This window comes from Ciconia boyciana, chromosome 10 (assembly GCF_034638445.1).
Source record: "Ciconia boyciana chromosome 10, ASM3463844v1, whole genome shotgun sequence".
Lineage (NCBI taxonomy): Eukaryota > Metazoa > Chordata > Aves > Ciconiiformes > Ciconiidae > Ciconia > Ciconia boyciana.
The window spans coordinates 2,345,274-2,371,381 of NC_132943.1; the positions used below are offsets into that span (position 1 = coordinate 2,345,274).

General features: G+C 43.4%; 1 protein-coding gene across 3 annotated transcripts; it reads left to right on the forward strand.

Annotated features, from left to right (window-relative positions):
• The first annotated feature begins 381 nt into the window (after window positions 1-381).
• ARL5A (ARF like GTPase 5A) lies at window positions 382-18,725 on the forward strand. 3 transcript variants are annotated; one of them, XR_012044408.1, is made up of 7 exons: window positions 382-707; window positions 2,741-2,801; window positions 5,818-5,965; window positions 7,132-7,215; window positions 9,946-10,097; window positions 10,620-13,993; window positions 15,336-18,725. XR_012044408.1 is itself a non-coding variant. In XM_072874909.1 (7 exons), the coding sequence occupies exons 4-7, from the start codon at window positions 5,822-5,824 to the stop codon at window positions 10,666-10,668; spliced, it is 429 nt and encodes a 142-aa protein (XP_072731010.1). In that variant the 5' UTR covers window positions 382-707; window positions 1,422-1,524; window positions 2,741-2,801; window positions 5,818-5,821; the 3' UTR covers window positions 10,669-18,725. The 3 variants fall into 3 exon arrangements, 2 of the variants coding, with proteins under 2 accessions (XP_072731010.1, XP_072731009.1); XM_072874909.1 differs by adding an exon at window positions 1,422-1,524 and having other exon boundaries at window positions 10,620-18,725; XM_072874908.1 differs by having other exon boundaries at window positions 10,620-18,725.
• Window positions 18,726-26,108: the final 7,383 nt, after the last annotated feature.

Below are 26,108 nucleotides of genomic sequence, written 5' to 3' on the forward strand. Positions count from 1 at the left end.
TCACACAGAGGTGTGTATAACCTATTTATTACCTGTTTTTTTTAAATCTCTGAGATTCTAAACGCTGCGAGGAGCAGGTTTGGACAGAGGAATTTAACTTGAGGCGGCCTGGATGCTTTAAAAACAAAAAAAAGATGAGGTGAATGGAGAGTTTTCCTCAGGCGCAGCTGCTGAGTAGCGGCGTTCAGGAACGCGGCCTTGGGCGGGAAGACCTAAATGCGAGCGGCTCCCGCCGCCGCGACCGCGCTCGCCCCGCCGCCTCGCCTGAGGCGAGGCGGCGGGGCGAGCGCGGTCGCGGCGGCGGGAGCCGCTCGCTGAGGCGGAGTCGCGTAATGGCGGCCGCGGTCCCGGCCCCGCCTCCGTACGTCACAGCGCCGCGTCCGCCCCCGCCTCCCCCGGCTCTACGGTGGCCGCGGGGTCGCTGGTCGGATCGCCGCGCGTTGCTCTCCCCGCTCCGCGGCCGGCCCGGGCAGGCGGTGAGGCGAGAGAGGAGCGGGGCGGCGATGTCCGAACGTGTGCAGGCCCGGCGAGGCCCTAGCCCGCCTTTCCGCCGGCAAAGCGGGCGCTGGGCCGGGCCCTGAGCCGCCCGCGTTCCGGGAGCGGGTTAACCCCGCAGTAGGCGCTGAGGAGCCGGCGAGGCCCGGAGCTGCCCCGGCTGAGGATGGGGATCCTCTTCACCAGGATATGGAGGCTGTTCAACCATCAGGGTGAGGGCACAGGCGGCGGGAGGAGGTGGAGGCGGCGGCCTGTGGACGGGCCGGGCCTGAGGGTGATCCCCGGCGGGGTGAGGCGGCGGCTCCTCGCCGCTCGGGCGGCGGCGGGAGGGCTCGGTGCGGCCGGGCTGGGCAGCGGGTGGCTGCCCGCCCTCGTACCCCGGCACAGCCGTGGCTCCCGGGGCTAAAGGGCGAGGCGGCGGCGCTCCCGGGAGCCTCCCTCCCTCGGGAGGCCCGGGAGGACAAGCTGCGGCCAGAAAAGTTGGGGGGTTTTAACCTTTTTTTCCCCCCCCTCCTCTAAGTCACCGGAAAGCTCATTTCCTGAAAGGTGGACGTTGAGTTGTTAACCTGGGCCAAAAGAATACGGCTGTGAGGCGTTGTAGCGCGTACTCTCGTCTTGTCGTCTGCAGAGTATGCTGTATTAATGGTCCTAAGTGACCGGCCTCGGTATCTGGCAAAATCGCTCATTTGTGGAGTAGACGTTACGTATAACTTCAGCTTTGTAACGCCTGTCTCCTTACAGTGAGGTGTTAATGAAAGTTGTAACTTTACCTATAAAACACATGCTGAGGCTCTTATCCGTGTTTATAAGGTCTTTTAAATTGATATTGAGTGAACGTAAATATGCTTCCGCATGCGTGTTGAATGTCCCAATTATATGCCCATTAACACTTAGTGCAAATCCAACAAAATATTTTTGTCTTGTAGCGTCCGGCCCCACCTCAGATCTTCTGTTCCAGCTGATTTCCTAACATCCACTATGCTGGCAACACCACACCAGAAACAAAAGTTCCTAGTTATGTGGGGTCAGGTAAGCAGATATTTTTACAATATTGTGCAGTTATGCAAAGTTATTAAAACTGGAATTTATTTTTGATGGTATATAAGACAACTCTGCAAAACCACACAATATTGATAAAATCAAAACCAAGAAACCCCACTTACCTGACCCCTATCCCCTCCCTCTCTCCTCTGTGATAAATCAATGTGAGTGTGCTTTGCTAACAGAAGGAATTGATCTCTGGTCGTCTGAAGCTTGGGCAGACTTATAATGGCTTTTTGTTGCCCTTGTGGACCACTGGGGAGGGGAGGAAGAAAGCCCCTTCTCACAAAGCTTGTAGTTGCATGAATAGTCCCGTTGAAGCCAAGGTTATTTGTGCAAGTAAAAGTTGTGTAATCTAGCTGAGAGCAGGCAGCGCTTGCTCATCCTGGAAATCATAAATTTGAATGTGCTTGACAACACCAGCTGTAGCATTCAGATTCAATTTTGTGATGTACAGGAAAGAAAGTGCTAAATAGAAACAATAATCGATTCTGGCATTGAGCTCCAAAATGTGTTCGCATATGTGTCAGAGTAGTTTTGTGTAGTACTCGTTGGTTCATCTAAAACTAAATTGGGTGAATGCATGCTGTAAAATATTCGTAGGCAAATCTGTTCTCCAGGTTCCAAACCTGCTGAAAGGAAAAGAGAACACTGAGGGAGACAGGTGTGGATCGCCCTGCTTACAGTGCGAATCAGCGTTGTTGTGGCTTTTAACAACTCTTTGCAAAGAGATTAAGATGTTGCAGGCCATAATAAAAGTATGGCCTTGGAAATGAACATTTAACACGTGTAAGCCTGTGTTCTGGAGAACTACTGTAGTTGGGGGGAATAGAAAGTACAATCTGTTACAATCTGCAAAAATGTCTAGAAGCTTGGGAAAGGATTCCAGCGTGAGATTGCTCTAGTGGTTTAGAGAAGGAAAAAATCCACACGTAATCTCTCAGAATTTGTTCCTGTAGATGTGCAGACGGGGAAAAATCAACAGTCATTTACCTGCTCAGAACAGTACACGGGTTTGTACACCTCCACAGACAAACGAACTTTTAGGTATGGCCCATGAAATGTGGCACCTGAAGTTTGGCAGTGTCTGCTTAGGAAATTGGTCAAAAATGCAACACTAACCTTGTTTCATAACACAGTTGTTATCATGATAGCTATGTTATCGTGTTAACTATGTGATTTACTAGTGATATTTTTATTTCAGAGCACAAAGTAATCATTGTTGGTCTGGATAATGCAGGAAAAACCACCATTCTTTATCAATTGTAAGTATGAACTGCAGATGACGTTTCATGTATTTCAAGGTGTGCATTGTATATATTACTCTGACTTGTTGCCGCTGCTTTCCCTGTTAGATTTTGCTTTGAGAGCTTTACGCTGAAGATTACTCAATGGTATAGGTGGCAGTGGGTCAAAGCATGTGTTTAGAGTTTGGAAGGGTCTGCATTTTGCTTGGTATATGAATAAGGTTTTGTTCAGAGCTTTTATCTATCAGATTACATTGCTATTACCACTTAATCACAACTGCCTTTGGTGTTACCCTGTAGGTTGTTTGCCAACTCCATAAAACATGATTATATTGAGGGTTGGCCACAGGGCAATGCTGCTAAACTGATCCATGCCGCAGCATGTAAATACTAAACAAATTGTTCTGGGAGTAGCAAAGCAACGAAGCCTGTCTTCTCCCTGCCGCGATTTGTGTCCTGCGTACCAAGGTGTAGTGTCATGTCATTTGTGGTACGGGAGGAAGGCTGAGCGCTGGCTGAACCCAGGACAACACAGCTCTGCGGCTGGTGGCAGCCCATGCTGTCGTGCAGCTTCTGCCTTTAATAGTGGCATTGACTTGTGTTTGTCTTGCATTAACCTTGCTACTGGTTTACGTGAGACTTGTACGAGCTTCGTATCTCTGGTCCTCAGCTGCATTTTGATAAAAAGGTATAAATTTGTCCACAGACTTGGAAGCTTCTAGGTGGGACAGGCGACTCAAGGTCTGTTTATAATAGGAACAGATTTGAGATTTCTCACATGGAGTAGTCTGGTATTAGGAAGCGTTCCTGAGTCAGTATCAGAAATAATTCCTGTTAAGTGATATGGCCCTACTAGTCCAATCCTACACTAAAAATATACTTTCTTAAAATGTTTGGGTTTTGTTAAATTATGATCTGCTTTTGCCTTTCTGAAACGTGAAACTCCTGCAGCGTTTCCAGCCACTTATGCCCTAGCACACTCTGCAGAGAAAGTGAAAAGATGAAGGTGGTTGTCGTTATTTAAATCAGGAGTGAGAGATTTTAAAAAGCATAAACAGAATGAAGAATATTTCTGAGACTAGTAACTGCTGCAGCTGAGGGCCGTCCTCGGTGCATTTTAATGCTGCCTGTGTCTTTCCACTTCCTCCACAAATGTCTCATGATTCTTCTCATCTTATTTCTGCAGTCTCAGTGTTTTCTTTTCCCTTTTGTACAGTGGATCTCTATATGCCTCCTTCCTTCACACCAGTTTTAGCTCCACAGGACTTCCCCTTCTCTACTCTTGTATTCCTCTTCCCCTGTTTGTTGTTTTGACAGAGCTCTGTAGGCGTACTGTCCTCTGTTCTTCCTGCTCAACCCCTCCTTAAACCCTACCTCCATCTTTGCATATCCCATTTTTTTCTCTCACCTTTTCTTTGTGGCAGATAACTGTTCTAAGCATGAATGAATATGTTTGACTCTTTTCATAAGAGATGGGCAGAGATAACTAGGAGGGCAACTAGCGTTTGTTAGTGCACTGGCCGTTCCTTTGATGTCATGGAGGGCCACAGCAGACGTTGGAGTGGTGATTCTTCTAACCGATCACGACAGCTCCACAGACACTTCATTTCTTCCTGTTCTCGTACTTGGATCTCCTCCCTCCCCTCAGGTAGCAGTAGGATTTTGTGATCAGGTGTCTAGGAGTGCCATTAAGCTTCATGCTCACCTTGTTTCAGTGAGGAGGAGTGAAAAGTCCACCTAGCATGTTACAAACTGTGAGATGCCACCAGCTTGAATGTGAAAGGCTGCAGGTTCAGCCAAGGAAAGGAGATTCATGATACGTTTCTTCCAAGTGTTAAAAGAACTCTGCTAAAACATGTTTGTTAAATATGACATCAGCCACAGGCATCTTCTTATATCATTGTTATCCTTAATTTGATTTTACGGTTCTTTCTTCCAATCCTTCTCTTTCCCTTATATAGCCTCCCTCAAATGTGTGTGGTGAGAAGGTTTCTGTTACATGCTGCTAAGACACTGGGTAGCTGGGATTCCTTTTCAGAACACCCGACCATCCCTTTATCTCCTCCATTCTCGGTATCCTGTTCAAGAAATATTCCAGCACCGTTACAAGTCTCAAATTGCTGTCACTGTAACTAAAAGCTCTGCTAAAGCTTCAAAAAATGTTCATATAAAATGAAAAAATATATCAAGATTATCAGAAGAAAACATAATTCAGTTCTTTGAAAATGGTTGACATTTTCCTTTAATTTTTTTGTATATCCCATACAGTAGAGTTTAAATAATTTGAACTTTAGGAGTATCCAGAGTACGCATTTGGTTATCACTATTCATGTGAAACTGCTTGCCTTAATGATAAAGTTGCACTCAGTATCTCTAAGTATCTCCATATTTTTTAAATACTAAATGTCTGCATTTGTCTCCAAAAAGTAGTTATTGGACTGTGCTGAAGGGAGAGAGAAGAAAGTTTGGAGATAAAGTAACTGAATTGTGAAGAAAGTACGCTCGTAGGGGCCTATACGGGAAGGAGAGCGAGATGCAGTATGTTTGGTGGAGCTGGATGATGAGTTGTTGTTTTCCTGCAACCTTGGAAATCTTGTGGCTTAACCACATTCTTGAAGCAAAACAACTGCTCTCCCCCATGCGTGCCAAAATCAGCCTGGAAAAAGAAAAGAAGACTGCTTAAAAACAGCTTCTGAAGCAAATATTGTCTCAGCTTTATGATTGAATTATAATACAGTTTTGTTCATGAATCTTCTCTCAGCTTTGTAACTCGCTTATTATATAGTTCACTGTGTCCTTTTTTATTGCTGTTTTTATTTATTATTTTTACTTGCCCTCCACCGTCAAACCTGGTCTCTGTTTGCTGCATAAGGAGCGTTTGCTAAAATTCCCCCCCTAAGCTTTCTACCTTGGAATAACCATCAGGTTTAGTTTTTATAGAAGTAGGTCAATTTGGAGTCCTAAAATGCTCGATAGTGCAGGTAACTTGTTAATTTTTGCAGTTTCTCACCGAGTCGCTCTCTTCCCTCTGCAGCTCCATGAATGAAGTGGTGCATACCTCACCCACCATAGGGAGTAACGTGGAAGAGATAGTGGTTAACAACACGCGCTTTCTGATGTGGGATATCGGAGGGCAGGAGTCTCTTCGGTCTTCGTGGAACACCTACTATACAAACACTGAGGTGAGAATGAACGCCTTGCTAGAAGACTTAGTGTAACTGTTGCTGGTGAAGGGAATACAGCGTACCTGAGATCTGCGTGTACCAGACACACTTCCAGAGGGCCGCATTCACTGCGCTTTGAATGTTACCGTAGCTACTTCAGGGTACTCCTGTTTTGATTTTTGACGTATCCTCCTTAGCAAGCTGTTGTACAACTCGCTTCTATATTTCTTACGTCAGATGCGTAACAGGGAGCTGCAATGAAAAACAACTTGTTTGTAAGGATTCTGTTTCTGGGGATCTGCGGCCTGAGGGCAGGTGCTCAGTTTGTCTTGGTATTGCAGATCCCCATGTTTATGGGTCCCCTCTTGTGGGCCATGACTGCTCTATCTCTGTAGCAGGTACTCTAAAACCTGTGTAACGCCTCAGGGGTAAGACTGAAAACCCAAAAGTTTTCCTCCCAGACTGTGGGAGCTCTGTCTTGCAAGCTCCCATGATCAATTTACTTAAGGACCCCCAAGAATTTTCAAAGCTCTTTAGCGATGAAGTTGCAGCACATACGCTGAACTTGATTAGAATAATGATTTAAGTCAAGGTTTCCTATGTGGTATCAATTGTGGTTTTAAAAAAAAGACTTTTTAAAAAATAATAATTAACTTTGTTCTCCTGTGCTTCCCTATAAGATGCTATGATGTGTATTTGCATGTATGCTCTTGAAGCATGGAGCTTATGGTTTTTTAAAATCCCTTGCAAATATCTATTTGCATGTTAGTATTTGAAGTAGAGGGAGAAAGCTGGCACAGTTTACCTTTTTAAGGCTGCAACAAATTATTTGAGGGATCTGTGTGCTACCTCAGTTATGCTAAGCAAAGAACAAAAACAGATCTGGGATTACAGAGAAACACGTGCTTTCGATATACATTTTTCACTTGAAATTAGACAATGGAAAGTCAAAAGATGCGTCAGAGCTACTTTTGTATACAAACCACGGCACAAGTTGTAAACCATACCAGTGCTGCGGGTAATCACACTCTGGCTGGGAGAAGTGTACCTGGAATAGGGTGATATCTGATAATCCAGCTGACTGTCTGGATCGCACGGTGGGAACAGTAATCTGTTCTGCTGACAAGTGTGTGGCCAGAAGGATAGAGTTTGTTCTCTGACTAATAACTTTTCACTTTTTAAAGTTTGTGATAGTTGTTGTGGACAGCACAGACAGAGAGAGAATTTCTGTGACTAAAGAAGAACTGTATAAAATGTTAGCACATGAGGTGAGTAGACCCTTTGTTTCCTTTGTTTTAATATTTATTGTGGGTAAGATCTGGATGATACATGTTAAGTGAGGCAGATTAACACTCTGTTTGTGAAAGCTCTCTTATGCCTGCTAGCTGGAGACAGACCAGAATGGAGACAGGCCTCTCCACGGCAAACATTACCAGTCATGTTCTCCCAGCTGCAGGTAGTACTGTATCAGAACTGTCTTGTTGCTGCTAGAGGCTCTGTCTTTTGTGAGGCTCACAATAAAGCTGTAAATTAATACCAAGTTACTCAAGAGAACTCCCACAAAAGTAGCTTTTCAACTTCTGAGTGCTTCAGTGAAACAGAAGTTAGGACCTATAAATGACTTCTGTGGTTTTTATACTTCAGTCCACGTTAATAGCTGAATAAGGTTGTTTTAAAAAAACATTGTTTCTTCCAACAACTTAATTACTATTTTTGATGGCTTCATGGTTGCCTGATGTTTTCTGTTTTCACAAAGAAACAGATACAGCCTTAATAATATGTCTCATAGCAACCAGCTATAGAACTGAAGAAATGGACTGCCTATGGCTATAGTAGCTGTCATTCTATATGTACTTGGAATTACAGAAGGAGAGTATGATTTGCTAATTTGTAAAGACCCTCTTTAAAATTGAGCCCTGTGTCGGGTCTAAGACTGAGCTGTCTGGGTCTGATTCAGAAATAGGGGACTGACGCATAAGCCAAGGAGCACCTATTGCATGACCTGAAGGTCCCAAAGGCTTCATCTGTCTGTGCAGTGCAGCAGGACCAGAGCCTGATTTTTACTAAAGACGTGTTTATATAAGCCTGACTGCTGCTGGGACTCATAAGACAAATTTAATGCAAACTGGATCAGTTTGTATGAGATGACACTGAGGACACTGAGCTTCCAAATTTAAGTGTCAGAATACAAAGATGTGCATAAAACTGATGGCATTATATCCCAAAATATTACATCTATATTTAAACTATAGCCACTGTTTAGTAGGTGACTGCAGGAAGGGCAAAGACTGCCTATGTATTTTCTTTGAGCGATCAGGGTAGTCTAAAGCATTTGAGAAAAAACAAGTGCTTTGCCTAGTGTCTTGAATTTCTAATTTTTGGTATTTAAATTAAAATTATGTTTACTCTAATAAAATAAATTCTAATAAGGTAGGTCTGGCTTGCTTGGTTGTGGTGGAGTGTTACATGTGGCACGGGCAGACTGTTGCCATTGGGTCTGCTGCTGTCATAATTAGAATTTCAGAGATGTACTCTTCAGTCTGTTGCAGTCGCAACACAAAATTGCATCTTCTGTTTTGTAATCTGTAAAGGAAGATGCAGAAGTTGTTAACGAACTGAATTTGAAATGAGGGGGCTGGAACTCCAAGCAGCATGAATGCCCTTGCTTCACGTTGGGAGACTATTTCTGTGCTCTGAAAGCGCCCGTCTAACAGTAAATGTGCCCATTGTTTTACAACAGGATGTTTTCAGTATATTCTGCTAACTCTCCAGGTGCTATGACATTTGAAGAGAACAACAATACGTATAAGCTGAAATGAAAGTCAAATATTTATTTAGAATAGCTTTTCCTTGCAGTCCTTGAAAATCTTTTCTTTCTGCTAACCAGTTCAATTGAATTTCTGTTAAGGCAAAATTGAGTTGCCCAGGTCAGTTCTAACTATTTTCTGGACCAGTAGATCATTTGGGAATTAATTTTACTACTTGTAAAAATTAGTCTGCCTGATAGGCATTTAAGTGAATGAGTTGTCTTGGCTTCCTGGGAAGACTTTTTTCTTTCGGAGGGACAGATTTTCAATAATATGTGCCTGTAGTGTAATTCCAAGCTTGAGATAAAATAAGCTTGCCCCTAGAGTCACTGTTCTCAAAATTGTTAGTACTGATGTTTTAAATATTGCATGGGCCTTATGACGAAGTTTATTGTAATGTGCTTGTTCACGCAGATGTCCATCCTTTGATTCTAAAGTAGTGTAAGTGATGATTTTCTACAAATTCTGTGTATCCTCTAAATAAAATATTACTGCAGCTTGCTTTACACTGTCAGTGGCAATCTTAATGCTTCTAATGGACGGGATTTCCCTTGCAGAGGGCTGCTGCACAGGCAGAGCGTACTTCTGGCTCTGATGAGCCACAGTGCCAGGCTGGGTGCCAGCACACGTGCTGCTGGTGCTCACTGCAATCGGGCTTGGCAAGGTTTTACCAGTGCTTAAAAAGTTCTGGTGGGGTAACCCACTGTTGCCCCATGTAAGAACTGCTGCACAGTCCATTACTTTGGTACTAAAATCAATCTTAACGGTATGGTAATACATAAAAGCGTGGTGTGTACATACAAAGCCAGGCTCAGGAGAATGCGGTGGTTGGTTTGGATACGCGGGCAGGAATGGACCTGCAAGATCAGGGTTAAATGGAGGCCTTGCCTGTTGGAGGTGTGGGGCGTTATTGCAACTGCACACGTACAGAGATACAGGGTGTCTCCCATCCTCACGGAGCACAACAAAATATTGCACGTGCTTTTACAGATCATCCTAGGCAAAAATTGGACGTTTGGTCTGCTGGATCAAAGGATTTTCTGAAGTTGCATGTCAATCAGCCTGCAGCGTTTTATAGGTTAGGGTTTTGGGGTTTTTTTGCTAGGGCTTAAGGTTCTCTACTTTGGTATCACATCTTTTGCCTCCGAGGGCTGATCTGTAATCATCTTCTTTTTATTTCTTTCTCCCTAGGACTTAAAAAAAGCAGGTTTGCTGATCTTTGCTAACAAGCAAGATGTTAAAGAGTGTATGACAGTAGCCGAAATATCTCAGTTTCTGAAACTGACTTCAATTAAGGATCACCAGTGGCACATTCAGGCATGCTGTGCTCTAACTGGAGAGGGGTAAGAGTTATTCTTGTCTGTAGGAGGGGAATCTTGAATTATTTTGGTATTTTTATTGAGGTGGTTGGTTTTAACACACATTCCTCCCCTGCCAATAGTAATCTTACACTTAAAGATTTTGGGGCTCAGAGCATACTGACTTAGGATCAGTGTGATCTGAAAACCAGCTTTCACTTCAAATCCACAGTCTCACCTTGCAGTGATAAAACTTTATATGATTTGGGCTTAGTGAAGGCAGGGGTGGGAATCACCTAAAATCTCTTCTGGTTTATTAAGAATAATCGTAATGAGAGAAAACTTCAGTGTATGTCTTGAAGTGCTGGGATCTGAAGTCTCTCACCTGTACATTGTATAGTAAGATCTAGGAAATACTGTGCTCAGAGTGGATTGTTTCTGGAAATGATTCCTTCAGTCAGAATTACAGAGTTCTTAGGAAGAATTTAAATTGGTGCCATGGAATTTTTTTTGAAGTTATCCTGAGAAGTGCATGTATTCCTTAAAAATTCTCTCTTTTGTTTACAGACTCTGCCAAGGACTCGAATGGATGATGTCGAGACTTAAGATCAGATGATTTTTAATGACTTCTTTGCACAGACATTGCTCCAAAAGAGCTGTACCCATGATTACCTTCACAGTGGCAGAATTAATGGGTTAGATGTATTTATAATGAACTGATTTCAACTTTATTTTCTACATAGATGCACACACACATACGTGTATATAAATTAAGACCATTCAGCAAAAAGAAAGATGCAGTCGACGGCTCCAGTTTGGTTTCCTGTTTGTTTTCCTCCGAGGATGCGTTTAAAAGCTGTGATCAACCTTCTTTTCAAGATACAGCCACTCAGAACAGTCCAACGTTGAGCGTGGTGAAGATGAAGTGAGAGGAAGGAGCTTTTAATTTTGAGGTTTATTATTCCATTGTAGTCCTCTCTAGTTGAAGATGTTGGCTTCATTATTCCAGTAAATTAGCAAACAAATCAATGGCATAGATACCAACTTTCCAGTATTTTTAAGGTTACCGATGTTACAAATGCAAAAATATTTTCCTGTATGTGTACTGTACATATTTGTGGATATTTATACCTCAATTTTAGGTTAATTGCAATCTGTTCAGACCAGTGTGTAAAGCGGAATCAGTATGTTGACGGTAGTACTAATATTTGACATCGCCAACGTGTCACAAGTTCTTTTCCTTTGTTATCCGTATGACTGTAACATCCATCAGACAGTTGGCTCACCACAACTTTATAAAGCAAACTCTCTCTTAAGACCATTACTTGTTTCTCACATGGCTTTTCAGTGAGGGAGGATGCCATAATGGATTGGGGCATATTGATTGAGCTTCAAATTACAGTGTCGGCAAACAGTAAAAATTTGCCAAAGAGTTTAAAATGAAATGGATTTTTTTTATTGTAGTCGTCATTGGATTAGGTGATTCCAAAAAGCGCATGTAATGCTGTCCTATGGTACTGCTTTTCTTTTTCTGCAGTACTGTTCATCTATGATTCAAGTTTAATAGAAGTACCTTTAGCTGTCGTAAAGGGAAAAATGTCATCATTTTTTTTTTCCTTAACCAAAGAAGAGGCACAAAAGTATCTTTAAAAATCCCACTGGAACCTCGCAAAACAAGGCATACTCTGTATTCAGTGTTTTTCAGGGGAAGGCACGCTTCTCTCTGATAGCGTAAAACGTATCTATATCTGTATGCAATGGATGGAACTGGGATGGGGAAGGGGAACAAAACAGATTACACTACTTGAAGAGCTGTAAGTGACCCCTCGATCATGTTCCCACAGAAGTTCCAGGGCAGTACTTCTTGAAAATATAACTCCCTTGCATGGTCCCCAGGTGAGCTGCAGAGAAGCATCAGGACACTATGTGATTCTCTTTCCTTACTGTAGTATCTGCAGGGATGGATGTCCCATAGAGAAGTTGTTCAGAATTACTCTTTCAAAGGATACAGGCTTTTCCGTGGGAAGTTGGTTGGATGGTTTGAAGCGTCGTCAGTATTGTGAAAGTGTACGTAGCCTTAATCATAGGCTTTTATGTTGGAGATGTATGTTTGGGGAGTAGAGCAAAATGAAATAAAACGTTGTTTAAAATGTCCTTCCCTTTCTTAGCTCATACATCTGATAAGGATGGAAAAGACGTTTTAAAGAAAAAGCTTAGTTTGACCTTTTTAAGGTGCTTATCTTTGGTTATGGGATAACCTAGTCAGCGCACCTGCCTTCCCGTTTGCCTGCTTCACTGGGGATCATGTGAACTTGTGGGGAAAAGAAGGGAGGCAATTTCAAAAGTCTGTATTTAACAAAGGCAGGTAAGGAATTTAACTTTTTAATATATTTTTGGTATCTCTTTACGATGCTCACTGGCTAGGGAATCTGCTGTCTTTGTTAAACATTTTAATGTGTACATGCATATATTTATAGTGCATGCACATAGATATTGGTATTTAACTGGTGTATTGCAAAATGTATAAATGTTTGAAGAAATAACAATTTAATGCAAAGACTTTCTCAGTTTATCTGATAGTATCTTCAAGAAACGAGCTCTGTGCACACTTGCATATGAAATGGAACTGTACGTTTTCTAGTCTTAAAAAAGAAAAAGCAGACTTGCTTATAAACCTAAGTGTTTGGGTTTTGAGTCTTATGTCTTCGCTTTCACCCCTTTAAAATATTTTGCTTTAGGATTGTTAAATACTGCATACTTTTGCCTGAATCCGCACAGGTTGTGCGGGTTGGGTTTTGTTTGTTTTTAAGAAAATGAGTTGTTCCTGTTAATGAAAGAAAAATCATGGAGCAGTATTCTGACACCTGCTTCTTGCTGAAACTCGCTGCTTACTCCTTCGCTTAAATTTGTAGGGCTTAGTACGTCCCTATAATGGAAGTGCGGTGGTTTTTCCCAGGTATGGCTTATGTTGCAACCAGCCATCTTATGTTTACGCATAAGTAAACTTACATTTACTCTTTCTCTCTCTCGTTATCCTGGCCACTTCCACTTTCTGTGGCCTCTAAGATACTGGGTGGTTCACTTCATCTTTGTTTCACAAGTGGCGACAGACCCTAGTAGGGAGTTGGGAGTAACTGCACACGTGAAGGCTGCCTGTTAAAACGATGTCTTTTGTGCCCGAAAGAGTAACTCCTTGTCCGTGTGTTGGGCGGTGAGCGATCCAGCCTTAACCCAACTACAAAAAAGGTGCGTGTCATGTCACGTATAACGATGAGTCATCTTGTCTATCCATTTTGTGATCCCACAGGATTTTAGAGGGCAGATTTGCTCTCCAGTAGTTAGAATGCAGTGGTGGCCAATGCTTACTGACACATCGTGTGCCTGTAGCATTCTTGACGGGGGCTTAGGAATCAAAGGAAGACACACCTTCGTTTTACGTTCTGGATTTGCAGTCTCTCAGGATGATGGATTTTGTCTAGAGTAGCTGGGAAACTCTTTGTCACCCCATCATAAACAGAGGTGACGATTCCAGATTCTCGCCTTGCATGGTTGGGGTGATCGTGCTTTAAGGGCAGCAAAGCGTAGCGAAAGCAGAACGGTGTTGTCCAGACGCTGCGGTGGAAGCTTTTGTAGGAAAGTGTCTGCCTGAAGGTTCTTCATGAGAACAAGTGTGTTTGCTCAGATACTGATGAGATGAGCATCAGAAGAATAGATGAGTATATACCCTCATGGGAGCGTTGTGGCTGTGACGGTCCTTTCCTACAGGTCTTGCCTTTTGTGTAATGTTAGAAATGTTTTTAAATTTAGTTGCCTAGTAGAGCTGGAGAAGAGCAGATGCACTTCTGAACACACAAACCCTTCTTGTATGTGCTGCTTGTTGACAGTTTTTTCTTCTCCCCGTAGGACAATTCACATTTTTCTCACAACTCTGGCCATAAAAAGTGAGTTAACTTTGCATCAATGCTGCTTTCAACTTCACTTGGTTATTGTTTGGAAGTGATTGTCTTAACAGGAGTCATGACCTTGATTTGTATTGCTTTTGTGTTTTCATCCTCTGCACGTTGTGTTCCCTTGGCTTTCAGCAAAAGCTTAAGATTACTTTGCCTTTGTTCGTCACGAAATTTATTCTTAGGATATTATACAGGAAAAGGGAGGGGGTCTTTAAAAACAGTTATTTATGCTGCAGAGTGACATTTTACTAGCAAAAAAATATAGCAGTAACTCATATTTCAGTAATCTCATACTTAAAATGTTTCTTTTGGTTTAGCAAGTAATAAACTTGGTAAATCAGCTCTACAATATGCTGCCTCTGTGATCTGAAAATTACGCAGGTTTTTAACTGGGAGGAAAGGTGGGATGTAGAACATGGAAAATGTGAACAGCAATCTACCTAGCTTCATTTTTAATTATTTTTTTTTTCCAGGGAGGCTTAATAGCTGCTCTCCTATGCATTGTGTAGTATGTTACTGGGTGCACACGTGTGTGTGTGAATGTTGAACGTATTTGATGGGCGCCTACTACAGTCTATGCAGCTCAAGTGCCTAAAACTAATTCAGTAATCGTCTTTTTTTTTTTTCTTCTTACGCTATAACTTCTGTTTTCCTTAAAATAGATATATTTCTATAAAAGCATCTAAATGTGTGTAAATGAGTGGATTTTCCCCTCCTTACAAGCTGGTTTTAACATGATCTATGACAAAGTTATTTTTTTACAGTTCTTCCTACCCTCTACATTTCGAGCACTTTTCCATTTATCAGCCATCACACAGCTAGCTTTCTTTGTGAGAGTAAATATTAAATTTGTCCTTGTATCAGACTGATTAGCTGGAATTCTTTTCAGGGAACTGTTTAAATAACTTAATCCAAGAGTACTTGGCCTTGTAAGCATCCTCATGTAATTAGTTGCTTTTTAATTGGCTAATAAAGCATTAACTCTGCTGCTGTCAGGCTAATTATGTCTGAAAAGAGTTTTTCAGCTAATTCAAATGAATGTCATGTTAAGCCTTTAAAGGGTGCATCATTGAGCATTACAGGACACCAATGATTTGATGTCACGAAGAACGGCACTAAGAAAGAAAAACGTCTTTGCATAGAGTTGTGATACGTATTATAAATACAAATGTGACTTGAATATAATTGTTGCAGTGAATATATTAAATGTACAAAAATGAGAAATTATAAGTGGTTGCCACTGTAACTTTTTTACAACGTGCTTTAGAATCATAAGCAGAAATTATATTCTTGCCTTACTAGGATTTTACTGGTTAATTTTTATATTGTACAGAAACTTTTTTTGGAAACGTTCTTCACATCCAATAGCAGCCTGTATCCATACCAGGATCCCACTCATGTACCACCCTGAGCCTTTTAAGCCAGATTTCTTGTGAGTAAGGACACAAGTTGGGTGAGGTTTTTTAAGCTTTTCCTATTTGTAAATGTAGAAAACTTAGCTGATAGTGAAGTAAGTTAGAAAATGCTGCTTTACATAGAAGGCTATGAATCATTCTTTGTAAATCATCAGCTCGGTGTTACTCTTGTCTGTATACTTCCTGCATCAAAGACTGTGGCGGGTAGAAGAGGTGGCCAAGAAAAGACACATTCTCCTGCGGAGAGATTCAAAGAGTAAAAAAGAAAAAAAGAGAACATCAGATTGGAAAGCCTGAGCACTTTTATGGCTAATACATTGAAGAATTGGTAGCGTATGATAGAGGAATGGTAACCAATCCAGTTTAAACTGTGTCCATATTATGTTTTCATGAATGTTTTCAACACGTCCACAACTTTCTGACTACATTCTTTTTCACAGCCTTTAATCCTGTAGCCACAGTCCTGTACTCGGCCTGTACGTGCTGCTCTAGGTCTGCGTCTGCCCTTCTGGCTCTCCGGGGAGCGGTGGGCCGGCGGCGGAGGGCACCGAGCTGTTTGTCCCTAGGCTCTCCCAAATACTTGGAGGTTATAGGAGGTTGGAGGTTATAATGCTTGCCTCCAACACTAAACCCCTAATTCTTTGAGTAGAAAATAAACTTCTCAGATTAGTATACTGATGATGTAGTTATGTTATAGTATATTACCTGTCTGTTACAAATGCAAAGTCCCTATGTACAAGCATTAATCATATGACCAGGGTCGTATTACTTTTGATCACTTGTATTTTGTACTTCTCTTTCAAAACAGTTTGTCTTCTTTCTGAAAGAAATGCATAAAGTGTGTGGCTAACAGTGATACTGCAATAAAATTTCATTCCAGAACATACAAAATTACTGCTTCAAATTAATAGAGACTTGCGAGGGCTGCATTTCCTGGCTTGAGCACTTCTGTGTCTGAAATTTAAGCATGTTTATTAAAGTAATTTATCTAAAACTCTTTATAAAGCTATTTATTATAATAAAGTTCAATTATGATTCTATTAAGTAACTTTTTCCTGAAATTTTATCAGAACAGTCCTTGGATTGTTTCTCCCTTACCTCTTTCCATCCTTCCTGGCTTTTAAAATCTGATTTTCCTTTAGTTGAAGGGAGCTCATTCAGTTCTTCTAATTTTTGTTGAAGAGGTGAAACACAAATTTGGTCTAGAATTGCTGGGGGGGGAGCTGTGTACAAGCATACATACACATTTATAGATAACTTCAGAATTGCTAATTCTTGAAAAACTACCAGTATTTATTATTTTAAGATGAAAGCCCTTGTCAAAATTTTACTGTTTGCATTACATCTTTTGTGTGTGTGCGTTGTGGTGAAACTTTTCAAGCAAAGATACGATTTCTGACCTAGCGTATGGGGTTGTCTGGGCATTATTGGGGTGAAATGCGCTGTTCTGCCAAACCTGTGATGACGGGGTTTGTTTTGGGAGATTGGCATTTGGGACAAGTTTGGTAATAAGTATGTGTTGGCTGGTTTTAAATAGAATTAAAATTAATGGGGAAATGCTTGTTTATGTCTACAGAAATGTCTATAGAATATGCTGAATTGCAGTGGTGTGCCGCTCCTGCCTGTTCACATACCGCACGCTGGTATTTGCAGCCTTGGGAGTGGTGGGGGATTGCAGCTAACTTCTTAGAAAGCAAAAGAGATGAAACCAAAGCTGGGTTAAGAAATAAAATTATCATGGTATTGTACTACAGGTATGTCGCTGGTCAGCTCTGCAGCCCCAACAGTCGTGTTCCATGTGTGTTAATTTTGGACTTGTTGCTTTATTTCTAACTGCCAGTATGGGTATCCATGTGGTGATCTTGTTGTAGAATAACTTTTCCGTTAAGTAACACGTCGGCAGATGATGTCGTTAACTGAGTTTTGAGGAATAAGTAAAGGCATCCACCCCTCTGTTATGAAGGTGTAGTAGATGGCAAAATGCTTTCCCGACTCTTTATCCTTCTGCCTCCGATGTCAGCTGTGTGTCTAGCTGAAGCCATTCCCCTTGTGACACGCTTTCCCCGTTTGGGTGGGCTTTGTCTCCAGCTCCCCCCTGACGCCGGCCGGTGTGTCCGTGTTGCACGCTGCTGTACTCCTCCGCCGGGCGTTTTGTGCCGGAGGGTGAAGGAACGGTGAGCTACCGGCAAAGCCGTGCCCGCTCCTGGGCTGCCTCCTGCCTGCTTCTTTTCCTCTTAACTCCGTTATTCCCTGATTTTGCTATGACTTTTCTGAAAACTGCTGTTGGTTTCCTTTTGAATCCAATTAAATATAAGGTGATTAAAAAAAAAAAAAAAGACACCATTATCACATGCTTATTTTCGTCTGGTTTAGTCCAGGCTTCCTCTGAACTGTTCATTCCTCGGCCCGCGGGCCTGTTGCCTGCCTCGCTTGCCCTTGACGCTGTCTAACCTTAGCCGATAGATCACCACAAAATAAGTATTTCCGAAAGTTTTTATTCCGGTATGTTTTTAGCATTAAATACCTTTATTCTTTTAAACTGCGCACAAGAAAAATGTTTGCCACAGCCAAACTCCAACCATTTTACTTCTGCATCCAACAACCGAGTATCTTGGGTAGAGCAGACCTGCTGAAGCGAGCCTTGGCTTAGGCATTTACGTCTGGTATGTGAAACTGTAAATAGGCTTTTTAACAGAAAATGCTGTTATTTTTGGCTTTTTTTCTTGACTATATGAAGGTTACAGACTGCTGTCTTCTCTTCAGTTGTTTTTTTTTTTTTAATTAAAACACATACAGTACTTTTTTGATCCTATTACCACTTTTAAAATTACAGGTCGTGTCATTAATCTTTTGTTGCACAGTCTACGTTGATTTATTATCTCTGAATATGGTTCTTTAATGTGAGGTTGAATTAGATGCAAAACTCCAGAATAGTTAACGTCTTCAGAGTTAATTCTTGTTATTAACTTTTTTGTTCTGTCTTGCTTTTTGTCCCTGATTCTTCAGAATTGGAAGGCTTTTTTTTTTTTCCTTCAAATACATATGTGTGTATATATATGTCAGCAAACTATTGGGGTCACGCAAAGAGATGCAGATCATGGAATAGTAACGATGACAATTGTCTAAAGGTTTTGTACATAAATAAAGATTTAGTACAAATGCCAGTCCTGTTGAAGACTTGTTTCTGGGGTCCTTGTACTGTTGAATCCTAACAGACACCCTGTTATTACCTCTATGTATGGCTTTGAAACATGAATTAACGGATGCATATTAGAGCTGTGTATACAACTAATAAACCTAACTGTTTGTATTAAGTTGGCCGGATAATTTCTTCATTTTAGACTCACCATGCCATTTTCAGAGTACACTTGACAACTTGTCTTTCAAGGTGATATATATGTATATATATTACAATAATTTTGAATTTTTTTAGCACAGTATCTTTTGCCAGGGTAGCTGCTGCTGTTTGCAGTAGTAGCTGAGCATTGTTTTTAAGCCTTGGGCATATGGTCTCATCCTGGTGCGAGGTTGGCCGGGGGGATGCCGGCCTCGGGAGCGTTGGGCTTGCACCACGTGAGGCTGTGCAAGTCCGTAAGTCTTCCCTTACTGCTGCGATAGGGATTTTCTTGTGCTTTTAGAAAACACTCAGCTGTATGCAGTGTACTAAGCAACAAAGAATTCAATTGCTTTGTTGGTGGAGAAGTGTTTATTTTTTTTGAAAGGCCTTAAATATATTTGACAACATATTGGAGTACAGGTTGCCGTTGTCGGTAGCGTGTTCCTATGAGCAGTAGGCTTGTGTCAGTAGTGAACGGGCCAGGTGTCAAATCTGTTTTGCTCCAAGATGCCAAAGGTGCTGTGCTATTTACGCTGCAGTGAACAGGCTAGGTGATAAATGAAGGAAAGTCTTGAGCTTTACTTGAGAGACAGATCTTCATAAGAACTTTCAATATCTTGTTTTTCATCCAGACTTTTGTAAAACATGTCTCAAGAGAGAAAGTGAGGAGAACGATTAGTTCCTTACGAACATGTTAGCATAATAAGGGAAAGCTGCTTTCCAAAGCACATTGTTTGTTTAACAGTAAATTTTCTCTCTCCACAGAGCAGCTTTTGCATGCGTCAGCCAGGTGCATAAGAGAGAAATCAAAACTGCTGTGAGTTAATAAAGTAATAAAGAGTCACCGATCCCTGTATCGTGCCCGTACTTGTTCACGACTAGGGGTGTGCAAGACGCCACGAAGGAGCCTGTAGCATGGTTCCTCCACGCGTTGCTCGGTCGTGGAGGTCTTTGCTGCACTGGGTGAGGTTTCTCGTTGGTAACTGTTTGCCTGCTGTGTGGTGTGAGTTGATGATAATAATTTAAGACCAATAAGACCTCAGAAATCCACATACCTTCCTCCTCCACACACCTACATTCTACTGGTCACCTCTGGACCTCGGCATAGAGTATGAACCCGTGCTATTTGTGCAAGAGACAAAATGGCTACTTAAACCAGCTGGTTTTACACGAAATGCATTAGCCGCTAGCTCTGACGCTTTTCATCCACTGCAGACAGAAACTCTCAAGTGCACAGTTTTAGAGTAACTGTGGTTTTTTTAAGTTACCCTTTTGTATTCCTTTTTTAATGTATGCAATATGTGGAGATAAAGTGGCCTCCAGGTGGTCCCATACGGACGTTTTTGATATGAGATCTGTTTGGGGTTTTTTCTGGTTCTGGCAGCAGCAACCCAAGTCCAGTTGCGGACGGCGAATCCCAGCATCGCTTGCCCTCCGGATGTCTTGTACAAAGAATCCTTTAATGATCTGTGTGCTGATGAACTATTTTTATCAGTGGTGGACTATTCCTTAAAGGTAAACTCCTGCAGAGAGGAACAAGCCCCTCTTCGCCATCCTATGGACACGAGAGGCCTGAAGCCAGGCAGAACAGTTTTCTTACCATGTGTTTAGACCATTAATTCTTACCTTTCCTGGTGCATTTAAGGAGAATCCCGGGATAATGCAAAAAATGTGTGTATTGGTAAGTTAGGTGGCTCTTAACTGAGGTAAGGTGGGAAAATCTCATTCTTACATGGGATTTTTGCTGCCAGGAGCAGTGACAGCCACTATTTCGTGCTGAGCCCAGCAAAGGAGTGAGAGGTCCAGGACAGAGGGAGGGCGGCTGGGGCAGGGAGAGGGGGGTGGCATTGGGAGGGTATCCGGGCTTCAGCTCATTTGAGATTTAAAATTAAACCTTATTTCTGTTTTTCTGAAAGCAAGAAGTCCCTCTGGATTCTGACCAACAGGTTTCTCCTCCCCCTTCCTCCTCGTGGCCCTCAGGGAGAGACAGCTCACCTTTGCAGGCCAAGTAATCTTTTCAAAACACAGACTATGAGATGTGGTAGAGATTTATAGAGGCAAAGTGAATACAACTATTGTTTTTCTGGTTTTTGGCAGTGGGCACAGATTTACTGAGGGGACGATGGTTCCCTTCCCACATCGGCAGCAGATGGTGAAGCCTATATATTCCTGTTCGCACGGCACAGTTGGACCCATCTGCACCCCACAAACAAACGATAGCATGACTGGAGCTGCTCCAGAAAGATTATAATTATCTCCGCTTTTCTGCCAGTCAAACCTTGATCCCAAACCTGAATTATTGCCCGTTTATGCGCACGGAGAGCGGCTCGGGAGCCAGCGTTCGCATCCTGCCCAGCACTCCCCTTTTGAAGCCGCTGCGAAGGATTTCTTGCTCCAGCTCCACCTTGGGCTGCTTCCTTCCAGGGAGGCCAGATGGGGGCAGGATCCTCCTTTTTATTAGAAAATACTTCAAACTAAAAGCTTTTTTTTTTTTTAAGGGAATTTTGCTATGTCGAAGGTCATCACACACTTTAAGCCTGCACTGCCATCAAAAGAAATCCCCTTCCCCTCTCCGTCCCTTGCAGCACCACGAACGCTTGCGTGGGGCTTGAGGGCCTAGTTGTGATAAAACTACTTTTATTTGTAACCTTCTAAATAACTTATAGCTAAATCAGCGTGGTTCAGACTGCTCAAACAGCTTTTTTTGGCACTGGCAAGGGGTGGGAATAGATGGTGAGGAGCAGAAAGAGGGCAGGACGGAGGTGGGACTGAAAGAGCTGGAGATGTTGGGGGGTCAGTGTTCCTTTCTGGCACTAGTGCTGGTTTAGCACTCGAGCCTGCTTGCTTATACAGTATAATTTCAATTAATTTAGATGATGTCTATGCCCAGATGGTGGCTTGCTGCTAAACCAAGACACAGGCTGAGTGGCCCCACTCCAGCATAGCATTGCACTCAGCATCTTGTTTTGGGCAAACAAGAAAGAACTTTGGTATGTGGAGCCAGGAATGTGTTGCCCTAATGTTCTAATGTCTAATCACAATACAACAGTCCAGTTACACTGATGAGACCAGACAAGCTCTGAGAGTGAGACCCTGTGCTGGCGGGTGGATAGAAAGCCTGTGGCCTTTTTTATGGCAGTATCCTATTTATCAGCCTACAATCGGGAATGTTAACAGCTGAAACCAGCAGTGGCAAACTGGGGACCCAGCAGAGGCTGTCCTTGATGTAAGGAGGTTACTGGGTAAAGAGCGTGGGCTGAAGTCATTGGCATGATATGGATCATCATAGACTTCAACAGAAACAAGATCTGAATACTTGCATTAATTCACCCACCGGCAGTGAGGAACCCAAAGCGCGAAGCTGCATGGCCTATTAGGAGGGGAAGGAAATCCTATGCGGGTGTGAAATTTCAAAACCCTGGTTTTATTTTAAAAAGCCTTACCTTTGCACAGCAAAATACCTGCATTTGCTTCAGGTCTCTCTTTCCCAGGGTTCACAGGCATAAGAAACCATTAGTGTGAATTTGGTGGAATTACGGAAAAAGTCTTGGGACAAGCCCCGTTGTTTAGGTGAGGCTTGCAGCGACTATTTTGGGGGTAGGGGTGAGGGATGCAGGACTCCCGAGAAGCCGTGGAAATGGGGCAGCGCGAGTGGTGGCTGCTGCTTGTCCCGCTGCGAGCGGAGCTGCGTTGCAGGAGGGAGCTGACCCGGAGACTCGGGGAGCCGCGCTGCGTGCCCTGCCCGGGGGGACCCTGCGGTGGGAGCGGACCCCTCCCCAGCACTGCCGGGGGAGCGCGCGTTCCCGAGCTGCCAGGTTGTCACTCCGTGTTCTTGTGTGCGAGCCTGTCTGAACAGATCCCCTCTTCTGCAGAGGAGAATGGGGGAAAAATAGGACCAGATTACAGGAGATGCGGTTTTGAGTCATACCATCTGTGTGGGCAGGATGTGTCACATAAACTGCCTTATTTCCCAAACTGTGGCACGTATAAACTTGCTTTCCTTTGCACTTAACTGTTACGAAGCCTCACTTGGGCAAATGCTGTTGGTTTCCTTAGTAACTAGGTCCTTCAGAGGGAAAAGCAGAAAGTGTCTGGGACGAGAGCGGTGCGTTGCAAGTGGTACAACAAAGCATGCCGAGTGCGGTCCTGCTGTCAGAAGTCCGGAGCAGCTGGTCCCCAGGGTGGAGGCCAGGCAATGCTGGGAGGAGAACTCGCTCATGCTCGGCTTGGGAGGGCTGTGCCTGTCCGAGTCCCTAGGAAAGCCCTGGTCCCCCCGGTTTAGGCTGGGGGTGGTGTTTAAGGAGGTGATGTAGCTGCAGGTGATGGATGTCCATGTCTTAAATGGTTTGGTCAGTTCTCACCGTGCAAACCCACGCTAATAAAATGTCACTACATGGTGATTTCGTTCTTGCAACCAAACCAGGGGCAGAGTCTGAGAATTGTCTCAAAAATGGAGATCCAAATGCAGTGTTTTGACTGAATCCACCATAAAGCCTTGGTGTTTGCTTCTGCTTTTAAACCAAATCCAGACTCGTCCCAGAGCCCTCCCTGTTCTCTTCCTGACAAACCAGCCCTTGCACCGTGCACCAGGCTTCTCCCAGCAGCAGCTTGTGTGTTGCTGTGCCTCAGCACGTGCTCCTCGGCGCTGCCCTTGAGCAGGAGCCGGCCGGGCTTCGTCCTGTCCCAGCCCTGTGGATCCAGGAGTAGGTCTGATACTGATTTAATGTGATTTTTAATAGCTGTGACCCTGCGTCGTTAAAATTGAGGGTGGCCTCTGTCAGAAGGGTTAGAACCCCTATATCTTTGCAGCGGTTAGTTTCTTGCACTGCTGCATTGTTCACAGGATTTAGGGTTTAGCAAAGTCTTACTGCTAAGCCTGTTGCAAATTGCAATCAAGTAGAAAGCAAACTGATGGAACCGAGCGTCGCTGCGGGTTTTATGATGAGGTGCTGCTGTGCATGAAGTGCAAGTACAAGCTGATGGCTCTGGAGCTGGAGTCAAAGGCCGCCTTCTCCATTAAATGTGAGATGAGCTCACGAGACAAGAGCTGTAACACTGTGTCACGGCTAACGCGGTGGCCGCCTGCATGCCACTGGTGCTCTGCCCTAGCATCAACGGGAGAGCCCACTGCCACGGACAGCTGCTGCCTCAGCCCCACCGGACACCAGCCTCAGAAATCTTCTCTGTCGGCAACGCAGTATGAAAAGAAACAAGGAGCAATGGATTCGGAGTCTTAAAATTCTACCTTTTAAAATAAAAATAAAATTTGTCTTAACATGCCTATCGCCTGCATTAGAAAAGTCTCGCTAACTTTAAGTCATGCAACAAATCCATAAATCTAGATCTTTGCTGCAGTCATTGGTAATAGGCTGAATCTTGCTTTTGAGTCAAGTTGATGGATAAGCTGAATCATCAGTCCAGTATATTAAAAGGAAAGGTGATGCATAAACTCAGTATATCAAAGACATCATGGAGGGAACAGCAGATTGCAAGGACCTGGGCGGGGGGAAGCAGTTGCAGCTGCACTAAAAGAGCAACAATTGGAAGCATCAATTATTAAATGTGGGAAAATATTAAAAAGAATAGATGTTTTAATTTGACATTTTTAGCTCACCAGTGGCTTCTGCAGGAGAACGCTGCGGACTCCCTTTTGCAAGCAGTGGGGCAGAGGGGCTCGGCAGTCCTGTGGCGGTGAGTGAAGGGGCTCCTGGCAGCTCCATGCTGCATTCGTTCCCTCCATCGAGTGCTAGGTAAGGAACACTTTCATGCTCGCTGTGCTCCTTAATTTATTGACTTATGTAACGAGGGAAGCGCTGCAGCAGTTTGGGAAAGGAGGTGACCGCTTCTCTTGAGAAAGTACTTTATTTGCTGTGCAATTTATTGCTCCCTGAGGGTGTTCCGAAGGAACCAAACCCAATGCTGGTAGTGCAGGGTCGTGCCTGTTCCGGTGGCTCTGCCTACTGCCGGGGGACAATGGCACAATTTTTCCTGCTTCTGAGTCCAAAAAACTTTGAGATTTCAGCCGCTCAGGCTGCTGTCGCAGGATGCGGCCCCTGCCCTCCGCCGGATGGAGGGAAGCGCGGGTCTCTTGCTAGTCCTCACCCTGGGGCATCGCTCGGGCAGGACATCGCGTTTGGCTCCGTTAAGCTTGGTGAGGTTCCTGCCAGCCCATCGCCAGCCCCTCGCTGTAGGAGCAGCTCTGTCCTACAGCGCAGCAGCTGGTCCCCCACACAGATATTGCCTGTAAAGTTGGGCTGTGTGGTGCTCAACATCACCTGTGCCTAAAAGAAGAGTTGCTTTGAACCTCTGCCGGGATTGGAGCCTGTGGTTTCACAGAAATAGGGTGTTTCTATGCCTGGAATACTTTTAAGACTATAAAGCCACGGCTACTGGTCTTCCCTTAGAAAATGATGCTTTTAGAGCTGTTGTCTTAAGGAAGCAGCTGCAGCAGCCAGTATTTTTATCACCTGGAGTAAAGATTATAATGTATACTGAATTTCAAATTTACTCAGCTTGACATTAAACAAAACTAGTTTTTTAGTCCTTCAGGTATTCATGTATAAAACCCGTTTATTCTGATTTTACATGAATGAAAGTTAAAGCACAATTAACTTCCCCAAACTCCTATCTTAAGCTATTAAAACTTAAGCTTTGAGTTGCATGGGCTTGCTCTTCAGTTCAGCTGCATTTTCAGCTTGTTGTCTTTCTGTTAAGCATTCGGGGTGGAAATCCTGCTCATGCTGGAGTTGTTGTAACTGATTTTAAAAGCTCCTGGGTTTCACTCTAGAGCTGGAGCCTAATGGATCTCATCTGGCTCTGTATTGCAAAACCAGAATTATCCCTGTCTGGTCTCTCCTGTGCCAATCGTGTTTTTGTAGACTATCATCTTTCCTCTAAATCATCAGTTGAATGTACTGCTAAAAACTCGGTCACCTCTTAGCCCAAATAAATGCTGACAACGTCACGGAGTAATTTAATGATCTGTTTCAAAGACCAGTAACCTCTTACTAAGTTAGTTTTTATATCTTAGGATAAGGTTTTATTGAAGACAGTCACACAGCAATTTCACGGGGATTTCACTGGCCTCCTGCCGTGCCTGTGACGCTTCCTCTGCACCCGGCTGCTCCCCGCTTGTGTCCCTGCCCTCGGTTACCACCCGGGAACCTCTTCTGTCTCGCCCAGCTCACTGCAGCATCCGTCACCTGAGTCATTCCAGCAGTCAGGTCTAGCACGCAAACCCGCAGGCAGTTGTGCTGGCACATGGAGAGAATGAGGCATCACCTTTGGTGTCCGCAATAAGCAGCCCAGGAGAGAAACACCTTAAACCACCGTCACCACCGAAGGGTAAAGATTA

What these genes read in the sequence shown, in the direction of transcription:
- ARL5A (XM_072874908.1), top strand. Translation starts at nt 662, where the DNA reads ATGGGGATCCTCTTCACCAGGATATGGAGGCTGTTCAACCATCAGG. An exon ending in CCTACTATACAAACACTGAG is followed by an intron (nt 5,966 to 7,131) that starts GTGAGAATGAAC and finishes CACTTTTTAAAG; the next exon opens with TTTGTGATAGTTGTTGTGGA. An exon ending in TGTGCTCTAACTGGAGAGGG is followed by an intron (nt 10,098 to 10,619) that starts GTAAGAGTTATT and finishes TTTTGTTTACAG; the next exon opens with ACTCTGCCAAGGACTCGAAT.